The sequence below is a fragment of the Apis florea genome, unplaced genomic scaffold (genome assembly GCF_048593485.1).
Source record: "Apis florea isolate Af1SG1 unplaced genomic scaffold, ASM4859348v1 contig_1615_pilon, whole genome shotgun sequence".
Taxonomy (NCBI): domain Eukaryota; kingdom Metazoa; phylum Arthropoda; class Insecta; order Hymenoptera; family Apidae; genus Apis; species Apis florea.
In genome coordinates, this window is record NW_028256416.1 from 1,207,543 (window position 1) to 1,228,141 (window position 20,599).

Consider the following 20,599-nt stretch of genomic DNA (forward strand, 5'->3'; position numbering starts at 1 on the left):
ATTAAAATATAAAATCTTTGAGTTTTGATAATAAGAATGTATCCCGTTCTATAAATAATTTTACTTACTTAAAAATTGATAATAAGATCGATATTTTAATTTTCTAATCGAGCAAAGATTGTTTCGATCGATGGCCTGTTTCTTTTAATCCAGTTGGTAGTGAACCATCGAAAATATCGCATCTGATAAAAACGATAAACGAACGAAAGGGGGCGGTCTTCGATGTCCACGGTTTAACATTTCACTGGGCGTGTTCGCTACCCTTCTCGATTCGTCGATCCACTAGTCATTGCGTAGATCTGTCATTTCGTTTTCTTCTCTCACCGTTAAACATGAAGAATATATTTCCCGTTTTACTCGTGATCTTTAACATTTTGTCAGATGGACAAGTGATCTGTTTCGTTTGCAAAGACATCACAAGTACCTCTGCGCTTCACAGATTGAAAGAATATCTATTCTGCGATTACGACAGAGACGTTATGCCCCTAGAAAAGAATGCCACTAAAATTGATTTTGGATTAAGCATTCAACATTATAACGTTGTAAGTATTTCTTTTCTTTTTTTTTTTTTTTTACGAAATACAAATATGAAAATCGCCAATTTCTTTCTACTTTATCTATGCTCGTGTCATTCAGGATGAATATTCGCACACCGTCGATTTCCACGTTTTGTTAAAATTGGTGAGTACAACGATAATAATAATAATCGGTGTCATCGCCAATATTTTCTATAATTTCTATAAATTCTGATAGATGTGGAAACAGAATCATCTCACATGGAAATCATCCGAATTCGATTCTATCAATTCTATTCGCGTAAAGAGTTACGAAATCTGGGTTCCCGATATCGTGATGCACAGCGTGTAAGTTGGCTAGCAATTGAAATGAGTATGACGTAAATCATTATCATATCCGATCAATTTTTTTTTCCCTTTCTTTAACATAAATTACATACGATTAATCGTTCAATAACGAAATTACGAAATATTTTGCTCGCATGTGTTTCACGCTTGTTTACAGCATGACCATCTTGTAGGAAGATTAAATTCGTTGTATCATTGTGTCTCGTAGGTTATACGAGTTGATATACAAAGTTTTGCTCGATTTCTTTACTTGCCAATTTTCGATTTTTTAGAACAAGCGTCGGTGTCGATCTTGAGATGCCCTCGGTCGAATGTTTAGTGTTCAATTCAGGCACGATATTGTGCGTACCGTTCACTACGTATACACCCGTTTGCGAATTTGATCACACTTGGTGGCCTTACGATATGTTGAACTGCACTATACATATTGCCTCGTGGTCTCACGGAACAAACGAGATCAACTTAAACTCTTTGGATACCGACGAACGAGTGTGTAAAAATAAAAATGTTTTAATGTTTTTTAAGAAATCGTTCAATTTAATAATTTTGAGTTATTAAAGAAAAAGAAAACTCGATAAAATTTTGATAAAAAAAAATCATCTCTCTCTAGATTTTAGACGATATGTTTAATAATAACACGGAATGGGAGATTGTGCATATGTCTCACAACGAGCGTAGAATAGATTCCAAATTTGGTTTAGGTTTCACCACAGATTTGTTATCCTATAATATTCTACTAAGAAGGCATTACTCCATGAACAGTACGATGTATGTGACTTTGACTATAGGTGTGTAAATTAGATGAAAAAAAAGAAGAAAAAAAAAATACATATATTACGATAAATGGATGTAAAAAAAAAAAGATCATTTTACATTTATATTACAGTATTAATGACTATGACATTGATGACATTATGGTTAGAGCCAAGTTCCATGGAGCGTATGATCATAGCGAATCTGAATTTTATTCTGCATCTATTTTGCTTGTTAGATGTGCAGTGGAGGATCCCTTTCAATGGAATTCAAACACCAAACTTGAGTAATGCTTTAATTTTTACGATTATTAATTAAATCGAATAATAAAATGAAGATACTTTGAAATTTATCTTGAATTATTATTATTATTATTATTATTAAATATTATTTTTTCTTTTTTTTTTTTTTTAGTATTGTTTTATGAGAAATCTCTTGCCCTAGCCGCATTCTCGCTTATGTTGACCAGCATCTTGCGATACTTGCAAGAATTACAGGCAGACGCTCCAACGTGGATATCCTCCATCACTGAATCGGTTTTAAAAAGCAAAGTAGGCCAAGTGTTTTTAGTTACTATTCTGGATTCAAAAGTGTCGGCAAGAATCGAAATGAACGAGGATGACAACACGAGTTTGGTATTCCTGGATAAAAAGCAATATACGTGGAGTTACACGTCCATTTTGATCGGATGGGGTGCTTTCTTGTGTGTTTCACTCGCTTACATAATTATGCTAATTATTTTTATACCAAGAAACACATATGAAAGTTTCGAAAGTTAATTTATGGAAACTTGACTTATGTATATTTTCGATAATTCTGAAAATTTATATTGGAAGAAAAAAAAAGAAGGAAAAGAATAAATTAAATACTTGTCAAATAATTTAATCATGAATCATGTATACGATGTGTAAAAAAGATAAAATATTGGGTGTTTTAAGAAAGAGTTTTCTTCTTCTTCTTTTTTTATAAATACATTTATTTTGGAAAAACATGTCGTATTTAATTGAATACGTCAATCTGATCTATTTTTGCATTTGTTAACAGTGCGATCAAGTTTATCTTATTATTATCTTTGTTACATGAATTATAACAATAGAAAAAGAACGATATGATATACATCGATAATTCTGCGTGAAACTTATTTTAGATGAAAAGATTCGTATAGATTTACGACGCTGCATGAAATGTGCGAGTAATTTTAGCGAAGAAATGGAGTTTTTAAACTCTTGTAAAAATTGTAATTGCTAATAAATGCTAAATGCAAGAATAAAAAAAAAAAACGTGATACTCTTTTGCTTATTAGAATTTACTCGGTGTTTCGTCAACAACTTCTTACATTATGTACATGATACGGTTTAACATTCACGCGAATTACATATGCTACATACATACGATAAAATATACATGTTGAAAAAAATGAAAGAACAGCTAACTAACTGGAAGAGTGAAAATAATTCTAAATTTGCTTTAGACTTACATTTATCTTCCCCTAAAATACAGTAATTAGAATAAATGAAAGAACGATTTATACGCGATAAATACGTTGAAAATTGTAGAAAAATCGAAATGGTTGAAGAAATTATGCGAATACTAAAATGGCTATACAAAGTTACGATCAAGAGACAAGATGGAATGACGTAAATTTCATTGTGATTGATATAATAGATAATCTTTTAGAACCCTTGGAAGTGGAAGTGAATCAACTGCATTTCTTTTAGTATACTGTAGTATAGCATCACGACAGGCACTTTGTAGGGTAGATACTGTTGAAACATATAATTATTAGCAAGAAAAAGAAAAAACGAAATATTTACAAAAATATTGTACTTGTAAGAAGCAAAAGTAACATACCACCATATAGTTGAACTATCCTAACTTGTTTTGTGGTACCATATACATCTACTACAGCGCGCAAAGGTCCTGCTTTATACGGTATGTCTTTTTCACATACACCTTGGTCTTCACCATTAATTATGAAATGCATTTCTGCCTTGTCAGAACCAGCTTGTGGCACATACATAATTCCTATACGACTACCAGCATCTGTGGGTAATATATACTGAGAAGAATCAATTGTGTTTGGTCTGAGAGCATTAAATGGAATAACTCCACGAGAAGTTTGCACATTTACTCCATCTGTGATCAATTTCTTTTCTTCAGATGGGATTTCACCTTAAAGAGAATACGTATACAAAAACTTAATTAATAGTGTTTAAAATTGCATAAAATTGCAAAATTATCATAGATTTTTTAAACATAAAACTTAATCAACTTAATTAACGATGTATAAAATAAGATTACCATAGATTCTTTGAGCATAACTATCGAAACCATCCCACAATCCATATAGGCTTTTTGTAATGGCAAATATCCATGTATTTCCAAGTTTAGCAAGATTAGGCATAGCAAATTCTGGTAGACTATTATTCACAGACGCTGGATCTATGAGAGTCAGTCCCAATCTCATATGTCCACTCCATCCTCTTTCAGTCTTTTCAATTTCTACCAAGAATATTTCACCTGGTTGTAATGGTTTTTCACTGAAAGCCAGAGAGTTTGCAAAACTGGCAGTGCGATACGCCACTGTATTATCTTCGCGTAACATGATATTTTCCCCGTGAGTAGGGTGAAATCTGGTTACTATTTTTCTAGATTTCTCGGTCATCGTACTATATTATAATTAGCTAAAAAGTCGACTCGGAGCACCGGTACTATGAGTTTTCGAGGATATTGCACTTTGATTTTACGAGAAACCTCATTGAGAAAGAAAGAAGAATAATTTAAGGCGCTCCGATATTTCGCAGAAGAGAAATCCGATCGATTTAAATGATACATTGGAATGCTTTCGATAATTCACATGATTGTCCGAGGAATCTAGCGGCTGAAAAGTGAGGTTAGACGTCCATCCTTCCAATACATTATTAAATTATTTTTTAATAGTTTACGTTTCAACACTATCGTTATATATATTAATTAAAATTAGTTGCCATAACTAATAATTCGTTGTCTAAATTTTATACTGAAATTAATTTCCAAGAAAAAAATAACGACGACAAGACTGGCGACGAAGTGACGGATAGGATAACTACTATGAAAACCGAAACAGAAACAGCTGATTGGATGTATGTATGACAGTAATGTATATAGGTAAATAATAATTAAAATGTCTTGTTATCAAACAATATATATATATCTATTTCAAGTTGAATTATAATTAAGAGAGAAAAAAAAATATATGTATAAATATATGAATTGAACAATCAAATATGAATTATATTTGAAAAATATCATTCTAAATTCAATGTAAAAGAATATCAGTTTGTTAAATTTTTTTTTAAATATTACTTATTTAATGCGAAAGATAATTTTTAGTTTAAATTATAATTTTAAAAAATAATTGATCGTATATCACATTACAAGATAAATAAATTTTGACTATATTCGAAATAATTGATAATTTTAGGAGAGAATTAATTAAAATTAATTATATTCGAAATAATGAAATTTGTAAGCTTTGCGATAATATAAATAAAACATATAAAAAATGAATAAGAAACTATTTCAAATTATATATTTTATATATTTAAATTTATGTAAATTGATATTTCATATTGATTGAATAATTTATGAAAAAGAAAAATATTAAATTATTATGCAAATAAAAAATTCCTTTTATCTTTTAATTTTATCATATGTAAAATTTTATATATATTTAATTTTAAATAATTGCAATCAACAGATCGAAAATCGATTCATAACGGCGAAAGTGTCGACATCTTGCTAGTAATATAGTAAAGATGTAAATACAATTCGAGATTCAAAATTAATATCGTGTTAATAGAAAGAAAAAACAGAATACGTAGATTGTTTATTATTTAAAATGCATATGAAGAATTATTTAAATTCATTAAAACAATGGAAAAAAAGAAACAGGAAATATTTTTTTGAAATATTTATTTCTGAAGTAACTTACAATTATGGAAATGTACGAGTTATTTCTTCCAACATTTTTTAATTAATAGATATCATAGATTATAAATCAATACAGTGTAAAACATTTCTACAAACAATACAAACAATTTATATTTCTCGTTTATATTGTTATAAAAATAAGAATATAAAATATAATTCGATCAAGTACTAATGAATGTTATGTCGATAAAAATTATTGTCTATTTTTATCTAAACTTCAATCGAAAATACGAAAAAGATATTATAATATATATTCTGTTAATTTTTAACTTGTATTAGTCTGATAAAAATAAATTCGTTAATTAAAAGTAAAAGCCATCATAAATATTTTTTCAGTATCATAGTATATCTTTATTGTCTTTAGTTCATTGGAAGAATATTCTGATACATGTCAGATATTTGAAATAAGATTATTTAGTTGGACGTTTCGAAACATTCAAATGACGGAAAATTCAGATCTTGATTGACATTGTGAAGGTGAAATTTTTGAAATATTTATGATTCCTCTAAATATTAATTGTTTTTTTTTTCATTTTTATTCATTAAATGAATTCATCTTAATCTTTTTCTTCTAATTCTGATTAATTTATTATATTGATTGTATGTATTTATGCTAACCTAATTTTTTTTAACATTTGTGATTTCAAATATTTTTTATTAATTAGATGCAAAATATTGATATGTTACATATACTGAAATTATTCCAAATTAAAAACAAAATCGGTAAGTAAAAAATATAGAAGAATCGAAAATTTTAATTAAAAATTTTAAACAATCCTATTTGGCAGGAATTTATATAACACACTTAAGATGATATTAACTAGAAAATCGTTAATGAAAATTCTCTTTTGATGAAACATGCATTCTGTTTTTCAAAAATTCACAAAAATTATCCCTGTTTTTGCAATTTTTATATATATACATACATTTTCGCTCAGAATATATCTTAACATAATGAATAGGAATAAAGAGAAAAATACGAAATAAAGTTTGGAAAGTTTTCTGCTATATACTTTGTATAATTACAATTTTTTCGTCGACTTTAAGGCAAATTTCGAGGTAATTGACGAAATGTGATATTGACACGAATTTCTTATTCGGCAATATTCAAAATTTAATTAATTTATGAAGTAGATAATTTATAGAAAAATCAATCTCCTTTAAGATTAAGATTAAGAGATATTAAATAGCATAGTTTATAAAATCTTTCTAAATAAAGGATTGAAGAAGATTAAAAAGCACATTGAATACAGGAAACAGAAAACATTTCCGATTTTTTCTCGATTTTCTTTTTTATCCATTAAAGATTCGCGATTTCTGTTTCATTGACTAATGCATTTTATGCATAGGACACGGAGAATCACAGTTACGGTTGCTTCAAAATACGCTAAATCATTAAAGACCACATAAGAAAGATGTATACCTATTTTTGTAGAGTTTTTGATTTTTATTATTTTAGTAGTTAACGAGAAACAATTCAATAATTTTCAAATAAAAGTAAATTATTTGAAAAATAAATGAAAAATCTATAAAGGATAAAAAAAAAGTAAGTAATCATAGATAACGTTATCATCAATATTCTTAAAATTTTGAGAAAGATCTGTTTAATATATTAATATAATATCAAATCATACGTGGTCTTTATATTTTATGAAAATAGAATATACAAATTAAGAATTCATAATATCGCAAATTCTTCTATCATGGATATTCGTAGGAACGAGTATTACGTAAACGAAAGAACACTAGAAAATAATTAAACATATTATCCTTCTCCGTTCAATCATTCAGAATCTAAATTGATATCTAAGCGCATAGCACCTACGTGTAAGTACATTACAAAAAAAATAATGAAATATATCCTATCGTAAGTATTAACTAAATCATGTAAAATTACCCTGAATGTAAATACTTGGCCATTTCTCACTTAAATCCTTGCTATCTCGTAAAAGAATAAAGTTTTTAATGTTAGAGATTTTTTAATGCTATGTTCTTCTCTATTATTTAAATAAAAAAGAAGAAAATAACCAAAATACTAGAACAAATTATTCATATACATTTTTTAAAATCCATGCACACACATACATTGTCCAAAAAAATGAAAGAATTAAAACATACACAAAAAAAAAAAAGAAACGTCTACAAATATCAGATGTGTAAATAAATTTGAAAAATCATAATTTCCAAAAAATTGATTAAATAAAATTAAACTGATCATCGCAAATGATCTCAAATAATCTCTTTTATTCGTAATTTACACATCTGATATAATTTAAAGTATCTAAAGGTAACAGAGTTATAGAAAATTGTTTCTAGATTTGCAAATTGATACTTCTAATCGTAAAAATGAATTAAATCAGCCATATAAGATATGATATTTGTAAGAAAATAGTCGATTCACCGTGATCTCGAGATCTCTCCGTCCTTTTTTTTTTGTTACAATTATATCACGCGTACCATTTCTGTTCAATCAATCATCGTACCGTTTATCTTCCCAAAAATAAATATCCTATCTAATGCCGCAATAATCTTATGGTAACGGCGTTTGAATTGCAGATTCCGCGACTGTTCGAGAATTCCTTTCATCATTATTGTTATTCTCCTTTTCTTCATTTTCTATTTCAGTTTTTCGGGCCAAAGCGTAATTATTCAGATATTCCACTACTTGCATATGTCCAAATGTTTCTGCTTCATCGATCGGCCTTTTTCCCCACCTAAAATATTTTAGAAAATAGCGTACCAGATACATTATATATCATTTATACATAATTATAATATATATTTTTTTTTCAAATAAATAAATTTCTTGATTTCTGCAGGATTTAAGGATAATAAGAAAGAGAATAATTTACCTGTCCTTAGGATCGTGAGGAACTGCACACTGCTCGATAAGAAATTCGACACAATCTAGATGTCCCTCACTGGCAGCTAAATGCAAAGCTGTCCTACCATCGTAATCCGACAATGTCATATCCATACCACTCAATCGATGCCTGAGAATTGAATTAATAACAATAAGATTTAATTCGAACAATTTCACTGTAAATTAATAATATTGAAACTATTGAGAATATTGTAGATCAAATAAATTATTTTCAGAATACCTTCTCATCGCTGTGACATCGCCACTGGCCGCGCTGAACAAAAGGTTAACGATTGACAGCCCTTTGGTCTCGTATTTGTGTCTTCTCGGATCTTTTTTATTAGTCGCGTGCTTCAAGTTGTCGTACCTGTGATCATAGTAGGTGCTACACTAATCGGGACGGGATGGAAAACGACGGGAAACCAATGAACACAGACGATGTAAAGAAGAGAGAGTAATAGGCAGAATGTATTTGTTCAGGTATATTCGTGCAGGTGTTGTGTTTGTAGCAGGAGTTGTGAGAAAAGCAAAGGAGGGAGAATAAACAGTTTGATTAATGTGAGTTATTATTGTTTTCGTGATTCAAAGTTAGCACTTTGCAGCAACGATAATTAAAAAAAAAAAATGTATAAATATATATATAAATATCTAAGTGGACATCTAAAAATTTGGATTTTTGCTAAGTGTGATTGCAGCTAATAACATTTCATTTCTTTTTATATATATATATATATGAAAAAATTGTTTCTAATTGTTTCTTTTGTGATCATAGTTAGTGCGCATAACCTAACTAATTGTAAATGTCTGTAGCTGCATCTATGCAAGCACGCTAAACGAATGTAAATAGCATTGAATGTACCTATGAAAATTAAACTCGGAGACGAGTTCCTCGCAAAATTGGACACCTCTGCAGGAATTTCCGAGGGGATCCAATGGTGGTGACCATGTGCAAATGCCCATCACGTTTGGTATCACTACCAGAAGACTTCCCGACACTCCCGACTTCGCTGGGATGCCAACCTATATATTCGAATTTTCGTTCGATATTAATTAATGTATAATCAGAAAGTAATTACAGAAAGCAACGGATAAGAATGATTATTCTGAATTTTTAAATCAAATTAAAATATTTATTTGTGTGGAATATCACCTTGAATGCAAATTGGCCGCTATAATCGTACATTCCACAGCTGTGCATCAAACTTAAAACATCTCGAACACTGTCAGGCTTTAGAACTTTTTCTTCGGTTATGGGACAAATGCCACCGTTAGCCAGAGTGGCTGCCATCACTGCCATCGTGTCGCAATTAGCCTCCATGGAGCAGCACTGTACAGGAAAACACGTTCGTTCGTTTAATATTATACTCTTTCGTAAAAGAAAAAGAGAGAGAGAGAAAGAGAGAAACAAAGGAAAAAAATTTTACCTGAAAATAGAAATCCATGATCTCTCTCAAATTTGATTTATCGGGATAACAATTGTACTCCCTCATGTAAAATCCAAGCGCGTAATTTCTGTCAGCCGCTTCTCGTTCCGATAAAAATACAGCGTTGTTGAAGCCCATATTTTCCCCACCTGCCAGCCTCTTAAAATAATTCATCGTGAAGTCGAATTTTTCGGCTAAAGTCATTTCAGGCTTGATCAGTGACTTTAAGAGAGAACAGACTAGGATTGCGCCAGCGTTGATCATCGGATTATGGGGTTTCTCTAAACAATCACGAATGTATAAAAATAGCGCGACAAAATTAAAAACGGTACAAAAATTTTCAGTTCAAAGCGAACTGAAACTAACTGAAATTAAGAAAATAACTAATTATTTCTCGATTGCCACGCGAATTTGTTAAAATTTGTCAAATTAAACATATAAAACACTACGTATTTGTAGAATAACCTAAAACGTACTGTTGTAATCCAACACCAGCTCGTTGAAGTTGCGTCCAGACGGTTCCTGGCCGACATACTGATGGACCACTTCCTGTCCCAGCCTGTCCAAAGCGATCGCATACGTCAGAGGCTTGCTGCAACTCTGCAAGGTAAATGGGATCGATGTGTCGCCGATGCTGAATCTCTGCCCATCGATCGTGCAAACGGAAACGCCCCAATAATCCGGATTCATCCTTGCCAGTTGTGGTATATAGGAAGCGACCTTGCCCTCCGAGTTCGACTTGCATTTCCAATAGAAGTCCTCTATGTGCTTGGTGAAACCCGACCAATCGGGTATAATGAATTGGTGTCTGAATGCCCGCGAGATCAGCACTATGTTCGGATTTATAATTCTGTAGCGTAATTAAAAAAAAAATTATTCTATTTTATATCGAAGAGGATTTAAACATTTTTTCAAAATTTTTCAATTCTTTGGAAGTTAGCTACCTTCTGAATTGATCTCTGCTCAATTTTTGCGTCTCGTGAGATACACCTTCGTGACCCCCAGTCTTCAGATGTTCCTTCCTCAAGTTATCCGTGAATTCTTGGAGTCTGGGGTCGTCGTTTCGCAAACCGGTAGTCCTCAAAGCCTGGAAACGCGTAAAAAAATAATTTTAACATTCAATCAAATTTGCAGGAGATGAAGCTGATACGAAATTTCGAGGCTGGCTACTCACTGCCAAAAATTTGCCCACCGCCAGAAGACCGGTATCTTCGTTTTTGAACATATCAAAGAGGACATCTTCCGCATTCGTCGCCTGATCTTGATCTCTAGTACTAGAAATAAATTGGTTGGATTTGTTTACACGTTATTTGTGTAATATTTAATTTCTCTTCAATTGACAAACGAAATTCTTAAGACAGGAGTCTAAAATGCAATATATTAGAAAGGAAGATATCGTTGATGAATGACAATTGTTTGTTCTTCTGATTATATCATCGTTCACACTAAATATAACAGGATATTGTAGAATTGTGCTACTCGTGTCTCTATTTATATTCATTCTAAGTGTTGTGGCATGCAATTTGCACCTTACATTAAATAACAAATTGATTTTATGTCTATTTTTAGCTTTATCACTACCATACGTGGAAAACATAATTCTAACATGCAACTATAAATAATACAATGTATACATAACTCTACACAAATTTGGAATCATGCCAATATTCGCATTAACGAGATATCCATGAAGCGGAAAAAACTTCCTTCTTGGATAAATCGAATTTAATTGAACTCGTATTGTCATCTGACTAATGACGTGCATTTGACGTGTTAATCGAACGATGTACTTACTTTACTCGCAAGCAATAACGAAAACTAGTTAGATCAATAGATGAATAGATAGAATTTAAATATACATTAAAAGTGTTATTCTACATTTCAAGGAAATATTATCGTATAATATAATAAGAGTCTAAGGATTTGGATACAAGGTTTCTCAAGAAAACCTGTTAACTTTCCACAATTTCAATCCCATATTAAAATACGTATTAAAACGTAGAATCTAATAATAATAATGATAACGTTGGACATCAACGAATTGTCACGTGATACTTTGTGAACCAAATGGACAAAAATTACTTAAATATTACTTTTATTCATACTCAATATCACGTTACATCACATTGCAGAATATTATCACCAAGAAGCTTATCACGGTTCTATGCTTATTTAAATATACTCTCTAAAGTATTTAAAATAACAAAAAAGAAACAAAAATATCTATCGTCACTTTGTCAAAAAGTGAGAGAAAAAAAAATAAATAAATCCAGCAACAATTTAGAAGAAAAAGAGATAATTTACTAATTGCCGACAACAACATAATTACACGGTACTCACTACATGTAATGGCTGTCATGAATGAAGCTGTACTCGCTGTAAAAACAGAAACAAAGAAGAAAGTTAAGTGGATAGATCAATGGATTTTATTTACCTAAGAAAACGCGCCAGTATCTGTTTAGAACTTTCGCTATTCTTCTCCAACCAGATCGTGTACACGATTTTCGTTCTAAGCGAATAATATTGAGAATCGTCGAAATAATTCATCGGCACTATCTCCGAATCATCGTACGGTTGATCATCCACCTTTACGCAAGGCACAACCATCTTTCGATTTTTCGATTTTCGATTGCGAAACAACTCGAACACGATCGATTATTTTTTTATTTACCGAGCGTTGATAAAACAGAATCGAAAGTGTCGTCGTTTAAAGAAAAGAGAGTCTAACGGTCTTGGATTTAGACGTTTTTCCAATGTGATGCACAACTTGCTCAACAACAGTGAATAAGACGAGGAGGAAACGCGCTTTTATACGAGGGTAGGGAAAATCAGCGACGACCCCACTCGAACGCGAGAAAACTCGGTCCAAAAATATCGAACCGGGACGGGATAGAAATTGAAAATGTAATTTCGCATTACGAAACGTTCAAATAAACGGTGGCGACAAATCACTTGGGTAAATTGGATAATCGCAAACAAGCAATTCACAATCTTTTCTCCCTGCCGTCTCATTTTATATTTTAACGTCGCGTTTCAACTAAATTTTTTTCGTAAACGATATTTGTGATAAAATATCACATCTAACGAAATACACAGGATGACAAATATCAAGTAACTGTAAAATAGAGTCTGTAAGGAGGAAAAGTATTTGAACTCTCGGTTCAAAGCGAAGATGTTTAAGGAGGGAATTATAATTCAATCGTGATTAGATCGTGATCGATTTTATTTCGTTAGAGAAGAAAAATGTGAGATGAATATATATGTATATATATGATTCATCAAGAGTAAACGTAATATGCTAATATATCGCGAGTAAACAGTTGATTAGACAGTGAATTAGAGCCATTAAAACTTGGAGAGGTTGGTGATAAAAGTTTCGTAATTTAACTTAACTAATGATGCAAATAATATACATTGCACAATATTGTCGAAACGTAAAGAACTCCTGCAAAGAAACGTTTAAGATTAAGTATTATTTTTCTTCCAAGTCACAAGGAACACTTCTTGATTTGTATTAAAAAAAAAAAAAAAAAAAAAAAAACTATTTCGATTTCGATTCTACGCTATTCATACACGGATACGATAACAAGATAAGCGTGATTTTTATAATTCATATCGTATGATTCAATTCTTACCGGAAATACCATTTACGAAAATTATAATGAAAATTGAAAATAGAAAATTGGATACGATAAGCGTGATTGTTATATTTATGAAAATTAAAACGAAAATTGAAAATTGAAAATAGAAAAAAAGAAAATTGGATACGATAAGCGTGATTTTTCTAATTCATATACCATTTGCGAAAATTATAATGAAAATTGAAAATTGAAAATTGGATACGATAAGCGTGATTTTTGTACTTCATATACGAATACCATTTATGAAAATTAAAACAAAAATTGAAAATTGAAAATAGAAAATTGGACAAGCATGATTTTTATAACTTCGTATCGTATAGTTCAATTTTTATCGGAAGTACCATTCACGAAAATTGAAAATTAAAAATAGAAAATTGTATATGAACAAGAGAATCGTGATTTTTATAATTTGTATCGTGTAATTCAATTTACGAAAATTAGAACGAAAATTGAAAATTGAAAATAGAAAATTGGACAAGCATGATTTTTATAACTCATAGCTATGTTCGTATAATATAATTCTTTAATTGAAAATTAAAAATAGAAAATTGTATATGAACAAGAGAATCGTGATTTTTATAATTTGTATCGTGTAATTCAATTTACGAAAATTAGAACGAAAATTGAAAATTGAAAATAGAAAATTGGACAAGCATGATTTTTATAACTCATAGCTATGTTCGTATAATATAATTCTTTAATTGAAAATTAAAAATAGAAAATTGTATATGAACAAGAGAATCGTGATTTTTATAATTTGTATCGTGTAATTCAATTTACGAAAATTAGAACGAATATTGAAAATTGAAAATAGAAAATTGGACAAGCATGATTTTTATAACTCATAGCTATGTTCGTATATTATAATTCTTATCGAAAGTACCATTCACGAAAATAGAAAATTGTATATGAACAAGAGAATCGTGATTTTTATAATTTGTATCGTGTAATTCAATTTACGAAAATTCGAACGAAAATTGAAAATAGAAAATCATATACGAACACTATTTACGAAAATTGAAAATAAAAAATACGATAAGCGCGATTTATATCGATTATATAATCGAATTCTTACCGGAAATACCATTTACGAAAATTAGAACACTCCACGAACGATTCGCCGAGATCGAAGCTGTCCATTGTCCTCCTTCTCGAACAAGAGATCGGCCACTGATCGTTCATCGATTCTTCTCAACCGATAAGAAGAAGCTTTATCCAACCTTTATCCCTGTTTCAACGCGCTTCCTGTTTCCGCCCAAGGATCATTCTCTCGAAAGTCGAAGTTGTGAACGAAGGGACGTATCTTTCCGCGTTTAAATCGGCATCGATAAATTACTCGATAAATTATTGCACACCCGTGGGGTCGGATGTCTCGAGGTTCTCAATCTCGATCGCGTTACTCTCTCCTCGCTTCGTTTCGACAAAGAAAAAGGGGGAGAAGAGAAGAAGAGAATAGAAAAGGAAAGAAACACGATTTTATAGATCGAAATGAAGCGAAAATTTGAACGGAGAGGATCGACAGACAGATAAAGAGAAAGAGAGAGGGCTTCCCTTCCTCTTTCCCCTTCGCGAGAGGATTACAATTAACAATTCCACGAACAGAAACCGATTGTGAGAACCGTCAGTATCGATTACTTTGAATTTATTGGCTCTCCATTGTGCCCCATTTAGCCGTATCTATTTCTTTATTGTTAGAAACGATCGCCTTTTTTCCTCCTCCCCCCTCCCCATTTAAACGAAAGGAAATTAATAAACATCCGCGGAGATTGTTGTACACCGCCATTGATCGGCGTGGCGTCAACTGCTCCGACTCCGCTCGCTTCCATTACGCTTCAATTATGCAATCATCCGTCTCTTGAGCGCGGAGAGCCGCATCCTCCCCCACCCGCTTCTTGTCCCCATCGATCGCTTCGAAAATCCAATAATCGTAATACGATTCCAAAAAAATCTTTTCGTTTCGCGATAATTGTTTAAATTTTATTCCAAATTGCGAGTTGAAGGGAGGGGGGAATTGAATTTGAAAATTACAAATCTTGAAATCTTTTGCAAGAGAGGATATCGAAGTAACGATTATTATTATTTGAATCAACTTGTCGTCCGTTTAAAATTATCCGATCGATCGAAAAGAAGCGGGAAAATTAAATTCGCGAAATTGAATTGAAAAATTGAAAATCTTGAAATCTTTTTCGATTATTATTATTATTTAAAAGTCGAGTTAACTTGTCGCCTATTTTCTCCATCTCAAAATTATCCGATTGATCGAAAAGAAGCGGGAAAATTAAATTCGCGAAATTGGATTGAAAAATTACAAAAAAATCTTGAAATCTTTTTCGATTATTATTATTATTTAAAAGTCGAATCAACTTGTCGCCTATTTTCTCCATCTCAAAATTATCCGATCGATCGAAAAGAAGCGGGAAAATTAAATTCGCGAAATTGAATTGAAAAATTGAAAATCTTGAAATTTTTTTCATATCGTAAAGGATATCGAAACAACGATTATTATTACTTGAATCAACTTGTCGCCGACTAATTCGAAAAGAAAATTAAATTCGCGAAATTGGATTGAAAAATTACAAAAAAATCTTGAAATCTTTTTCGATTATTATTATTATTTGAAAATCGAGTCAACTTGTCGCCATCTCAAAATTATCCGATTAAAAAAAAGCGGGAAAATTAAATTCTCTTTAATCTCGGCAAGCAAGATGTCGACGTCGATCGGTTGTGCCTCGGGCAAGGAGGAGATCTCGAATTTTCTCGATCTTTCGAACGTCGCAATTTTCCTCTCGCGGTCGAGAGGCAGGCGAAATTCGAGAGTCGAGTAATTGGCGATCGGGTAATGGGACACCTTGCCGGATCGTGTTGCTCGGCGGCCTCGTAATAAAGAGACAAACGCGTCGCGGCACTTTAGACGATCGAGCAAACGTACGATTCGTTCGTTTTTTGATACGTGCGAATCGAATAATACGTCGAATCGCTATTTTCTCTCGTCGAGAGACGAAAATCCGATGAAAAGTGGAATTAATTACCGCGTTTGGGCTCGTTCTAATTCTAAGGCACTTCCGAAAGCGGCGTCCAAGTATTTTATGGTTCCCAGCTTCTTCGACGCTGGTACAGCGGCTCGTCTCTGAAAGTAGAATTAGAAGAAACTGATCAGAGAGTGTCTTCTCAGTGTGTTACAATTGTTATCGATTAGGCGAGTTTTTGTTTCGAGAATCAATGATAATTTTTATCAGGTTTTTTCCAGGTCTCTCGTCTATGAATAATATCGATCGATATAAAAAAAAAGAAAAAGAAAGGAATACAAAATATCGTGATACAAATATCCCTTTTTCTTTTTCTAAAAAAGTTTTAGCATTCAGAGATCCCTCCGTTTCTTTCTCGCAACTTCGTTGTCCTTGAAAAAAGGGGCTTATCCTCCTCCCTCCAACCCCGTGGAAAAGGGGTCGATCGAGACAAAGAGCAGTTCCTTCCTTTCTAATAACCGGTCCAACGATCGATGAACGAATTTCGGTCGGTAAAAAGGTGGCGAGGGGTGAGAAACGCCGGTTGCCAGGCAATTTCCGTATTGATCCTTTGATGAATCAACTCCTCTAAGCCGAAACCCACCACGTGTCGGATCTTAAAATCTTAACGAGAAGAGAAGAGTTGAATCTCAAAGGTAAAGAGATTATTCGATATATTTCTCGTATAAATGAAATTCTCTTTTCGTTTAACATTGCTCTTTTTAGATGTTACAATTCGAATATTTTTATCGTTAATCGTTAATTTTATTATCTTTTTTAAAATTCATCATTTCAAACACTTCATAGAATTTGGAATTTGGAAGAATTATAGTAAAATTTTCTTCAATTTCGAACGAAGAAAGTATGAGATTGCATCGATTGTTGCGTATAAATAATATCGAACAATTCATTATCGAACGAATCCGTTAATTTATGCGAAACGTTAATACAAATTCCGTCCACGAGTAGCACGTTCGAATATTTCTGTCGCTGAAATGGGCCATTGTCGCCACCCACGTGGACACGCTGTACCGAGTCCACTCTTGACGTGATCGATACCTTTCCCTTGAACTGCGTTTAATATGCACGTACAGAATATCATTTTCTTTTTCTGTTCCATCAAAAAATTCAATATCTCAAGAGAACAAAAATGTGATGTTATATAATTAGATTCCAAGGCGTTTCGATCGTATTTTATTCAACACTGATATATCTCTTTCTAAGAGTTTATACAAAAAAATTGTTATTTCCTTCCCACTCTTTCATTTAGATTCGTTCCCTCGATTGATCAATCAGCGACGATTCTTCCTCGAGAGAAGAAACGCCACGATATTAAACCACGATTCAACGTCTAATCAACAAATCCTCCTCCCCGCAACGTGCTTCTTTTATCCTAAAAATCTAACGAATCCTTCTTCCTTCGAAAGAAGAACTTCGAAAGAAATTTTTCATAAAAGAAAGAAAAGGAAAATCAAACAATCCTTCTTCCACTTCTCTGCGAACAAATATCCACCAACAACAACAACAAGGAAACGAAGAGAATGATGAAATCGATGTAACTCTCCTCCTATTCGAAAATCCTATCCAATCCTCTAAACCGAGCTGTCCAATCGATAAAGTCCGAGAGAACACCGAAATCCGTGACGAGAGAGAGAGAGAGAGAGAGAGAGACAGCGTGGAGAGATGGTTCCGCCGTTCCACGCACCTTATTGCTCGTGTGCAGCTTTCGTAATCCGTTCGAGCCAGCCTTGACGATCTTCAGCATCCTCACACCCCTGACGATCGCCTCGCGGTTCATTCGGGTTGAGATCCGCGATCTTGCCTCGAATTCGATGTTCGATCGAATTGTAACGATCGAGAAAGGAGTGGATGGATGCGAAGGGGAGAGGCGAAAGGCGGACTATTTGTTATCTTTCGGCACAAGCACGAGCGACGTGTGGCGGCGACGCGAGAGACCCTCGACGTCCCGGCAATAACTAACGAGGTACTGAGACGAGAAAGGGTCGCGTACGGCGGCGCAGGGAAAGAAGCCGGCGAATAGGGCACATGCGCGAGTTCGAGGCGGCATTGAAATTCACGACAGACCGCGACACTCTCGCCTCTGGAGGAACGTTGTTGCATCGAGTTTATAGATTTTTTTTTTTTTAGGAGAGTTTAGATCTTTTGAGGTTTTTTTCATCTTTGTGAATTTTATAGGATGAAGGATAATACTGATTTTTCTGAAGAGGTTTTTCCATTTTTTTTTTTTCATTCGTGATTCGAAGTGTGATCGCGCTTAAAATTTTGTGGTTTCGTGGGTTTTATAGAATGAAGGATAAATTGTTTGCGTAGAAGCTGATTTTTGTGAACAGATTTCCATTTCTTCTCGTGAATTTTATAGGATAGATTCTTTTTATGAAAGGTTTTCATTTTTTTTCGTTTCATTTTTGATTCGAACTTACTTTTAAAATTTGGTGGCTTCAGTAAGTGGAAGTGTTTTACAGAAGGATAGATTCTTTGTATGGATTTTAGAGAGGTTTCCATTTTTTTTGATTAATTCGTAGATGGTGCGAGACGTCATTTAAAATTTGTTTCGTTTTCCTTGTGAGTTTTATAGAAAAATCAAAGGATAAATTCTTTGTTCGTGGAAAGTCTTTCTATTTTTTTCAAAATCTTTGATAATCGTCAATTTTTGTTGAAGTTCTTGCATGGAAGATGATTTTTAAGAAAATTTCCATTGTTCGTGAGTTGTATCATTTACAATATTTTTCGTGAGTTCAGCTCGTGGATCTTGGAAGGGTGGAAGGGTCCTTTGTAGTTGGAACTTGACTTTTCTGAAAAGATTTCCATTTTCTTTTTGAAAATCTTTGATAAACACTGATTCATTCGTGAGTTGCGTCGAGATGTAAAATATTATTCAGAATTTTTAATTAGAAAAAATTAGAGAACATTTTGCTACCCTTAAGAGAAGATATGCTAAAAATAAAAATGGCGCTTAACTGTAGATTTTAACGAGTGCTTTGAAATTACTTTGTGTAAAAGCAACTAGAGATTTAAATTTTCTTCTTCCCATTGCTCGATAGCATTCTTTCCTTTTCGAATCACTTCAATCGAAATCAATATCTATTACAACGCGCGTAAAAATGTATCTCTTTTCATTACTGACAAACTGTTCCTTGTTTAATCTAGATAAAACTCGAAAGCTTTCCAGAGACTTTATTACATCTACTTTTCCTCTTATCTCGTTCTGAAAAGTATGCAGTTTCGATAGAACACACGTAACATGCGAAACATTTATCATCAACGAATCGAAGAAAAGGAAATTTCTACCCGAATTGAATCTGAATTATTTTTCGTTTATTGTCTTGCAATTTATTGCTTCGTGTTACAATTGTACAATGGTGAATAGTAAAAACGTTACAAACGATAATAAATCGTGTATAATCCTGAGCGTGAATAATCAAAAACAATATAAGTACAAGCTGGTGGTATTTGAGCCTTACGTGTCTTCGTTTAATCGATTAAACGTAGCTGCCTTTAAACTTAAACGTATACTTAATATACATTTCGCTTAACAATATAAATAGAGTATACAATTATACAATTGTAATACTGTGCAAAGGAAGGAGAAGAAATTTCAAATTTTAATTTGGACAGAAAAATTTGTACAACACTCGAGATTAATCTTGATCTTTTCAAAAAAAAAAAAAAATGTAGTATAAAACACGATGATGATTTCAACAACTCGATTCAACGATTCTTGCTTATTTCGTATTTTCCATTGCACGGTATCATAGTAGATTCGTGTAAAATTTCTACAAAAATATTCGTATCTAATATCGTCTCTATTGATTGTGAAAAAAAAAAAAAAAAAGTTCAAATCAAGAGACAATCGTTGTATAATAATAATAATAATAAGCTTGGACAAACTTAACGTTAAAATTTTTTACAAAAAAGAAAAATCAATACCCTGTTCATCGAACTATTCGTTGAATTAACCTTAACATAATAATTGTAGCCTTAAATAACTAATAATAGAGAACTACATGATCGATGAACGAAAACGAAGATATTTGGAGATATTTGTCGAGTAACAAAG

The 20,599-nt window shown here is 32.3% G+C and overlaps 3 protein-coding genes and 1 long non-coding RNA gene across 7 annotated transcripts; 2 read left to right on the forward strand and 2 right to left on the reverse strand.

The window, feature by feature from the left end:
• Positions 1-154: 154 nt before the first annotated feature.
• nAChRb2 (nicotinic acetylcholine receptor beta2 subunit) lies at positions 155-2,557 on the forward strand. The gene is made up of 7 exons (XM_003690381.4): positions 155-542; positions 637-681; positions 754-863; positions 1,136-1,352; positions 1,474-1,651; positions 1,750-1,902; positions 2,031-2,557. Exons 1-7 carry the CDS (start codon positions 333-335, stop codon positions 2,393-2,395), a joined length of 1,278 nt encoding a protein of 425 aa, XP_003690429.3. The 5' UTR covers positions 155-332; the 3' UTR covers positions 2,396-2,557.
• A 349-nt stretch (positions 2,558-2,906) lies between these two features.
• On the reverse strand, positions 2,907-4,772 carry LOC100863319 (neuralized-like protein 2). Its single transcript, XM_003690191.4, has 3 exons — positions 3,918-4,772; positions 3,468-3,788; positions 2,907-3,379 (listed from the first exon to the last, which is right to left on the reverse strand). The coding sequence occupies exons 1-3, from the start codon at positions 4,279-4,281 to the stop codon at positions 3,261-3,263; spliced, it is 804 nt and encodes a 267-aa protein (XP_003690239.1). The 5' UTR covers positions 4,282-4,772; the 3' UTR covers positions 2,907-3,260.
• A 1,066-nt stretch (positions 4,773-5,838) lies between these two features.
• On the forward strand, positions 5,839-9,013 carry LOC147658803 (uncharacterized). Its single transcript, XR_015291689.1, has 3 exons — positions 5,839-6,065; positions 8,451-8,629; positions 8,688-9,013. It is a non-coding gene; the product is annotated as an uncharacterized LOC147658803 (long non-coding RNA).
• On the reverse strand, positions 7,207-18,510 carry GLS (glutaminase). 4 transcript variants are annotated; one of them, XM_003690195.4, is made up of 12 exons: positions 18,227-18,510; positions 16,546-16,643; positions 12,216-12,251; positions 11,050-11,149; positions 10,820-10,962; positions 10,352-10,725; positions 9,876-10,156; positions 9,602-9,778; positions 9,311-9,471; positions 8,693-8,818; positions 8,441-8,581; positions 7,207-8,302 (listed from the first exon to the last, which is right to left on the reverse strand). In XM_003690195.4, the coding sequence occupies exons 1-12, from the start codon at positions 18,317-18,319 to the stop codon at positions 8,119-8,121; spliced, it is 1,914 nt and encodes a 637-aa protein (XP_003690243.2). In that variant the 5' UTR covers positions 18,320-18,510; the 3' UTR covers positions 7,207-8,118. The 4 variants fall into 4 exon arrangements, with proteins under 4 accessions (XP_003690243.2, XP_012347217.2, XP_012347237.1 ...); XM_012491763.3 differs by having other exon boundaries at positions 8,693-8,836; XM_012491783.3 differs by lacking the exons at positions 12,216-12,251; positions 16,546-16,643; positions 18,227-18,510 and adding an exon at positions 14,592-14,788 and having other exon boundaries at positions 8,693-8,836.
• Between the last annotated feature and the right edge of the window lie 2,089 nt (positions 18,511-20,599).

Bases quoted from the DNA above. Each gene is read 5' to 3' on its own strand.
- nAChRb2 (XM_003690381.4), top strand. From the start codon at position 333: ATGAAGAATATATTTCCCGTTTTACTCGTGATCTTTAACATTTTGTCA. The intron at 1,353-1,473 runs GTGTGTAAAAAT...ATCTCTCTCTAG, and splicing joins CTTTGGATACCGACGAACGA to ATTTTAGACGATATGTTTAA. The intron at 1,652-1,749 runs GTGTGTAAATTA...TTTATATTACAG, and splicing joins GTATGTGACTTTGACTATAG to TATTAATGACTATGACATTG.
- LOC100863319 (XM_003690191.4), bottom strand. From the start codon at position 4,281: ATGACCGAGAAATCTAGAAAAATAGTAACCAGATTTCACCCTACTCAC. The intron at 3,789-3,917 runs GTAATCTTATTT...ATTCTCTTTAAG, and splicing joins TTATGCTCAAAGAATCTATG to GTGAAATCCCATCTGAAGAA. The intron at 3,380-3,467 runs GTATGTTACTTT...ATGTTTCAACAG, and splicing joins GATAGTTCAACTATATGGTG to TATCTACCCTACAAAGTGCC.
- GLS (XM_012491763.3), bottom strand. From the start codon at position 18,319: ATGAACCGCGAGGCGATCGTCAGGGGTGTGAGGATGCTGAAGATCGTC. The intron at 16,644-18,226 runs GTGCGTGGAACG...TTCTACTTTCAG, and splicing joins AGCTGCACACGAGCAATAAG to AGACGAGCCGCTGTACCAGC. The intron at 10,157-10,351 runs GTACGTTTTAGG...GTGATTGTTTAG, and splicing joins GCTGGTGTTGGATTACAACA to AGAAACCCCATAATCCGATG.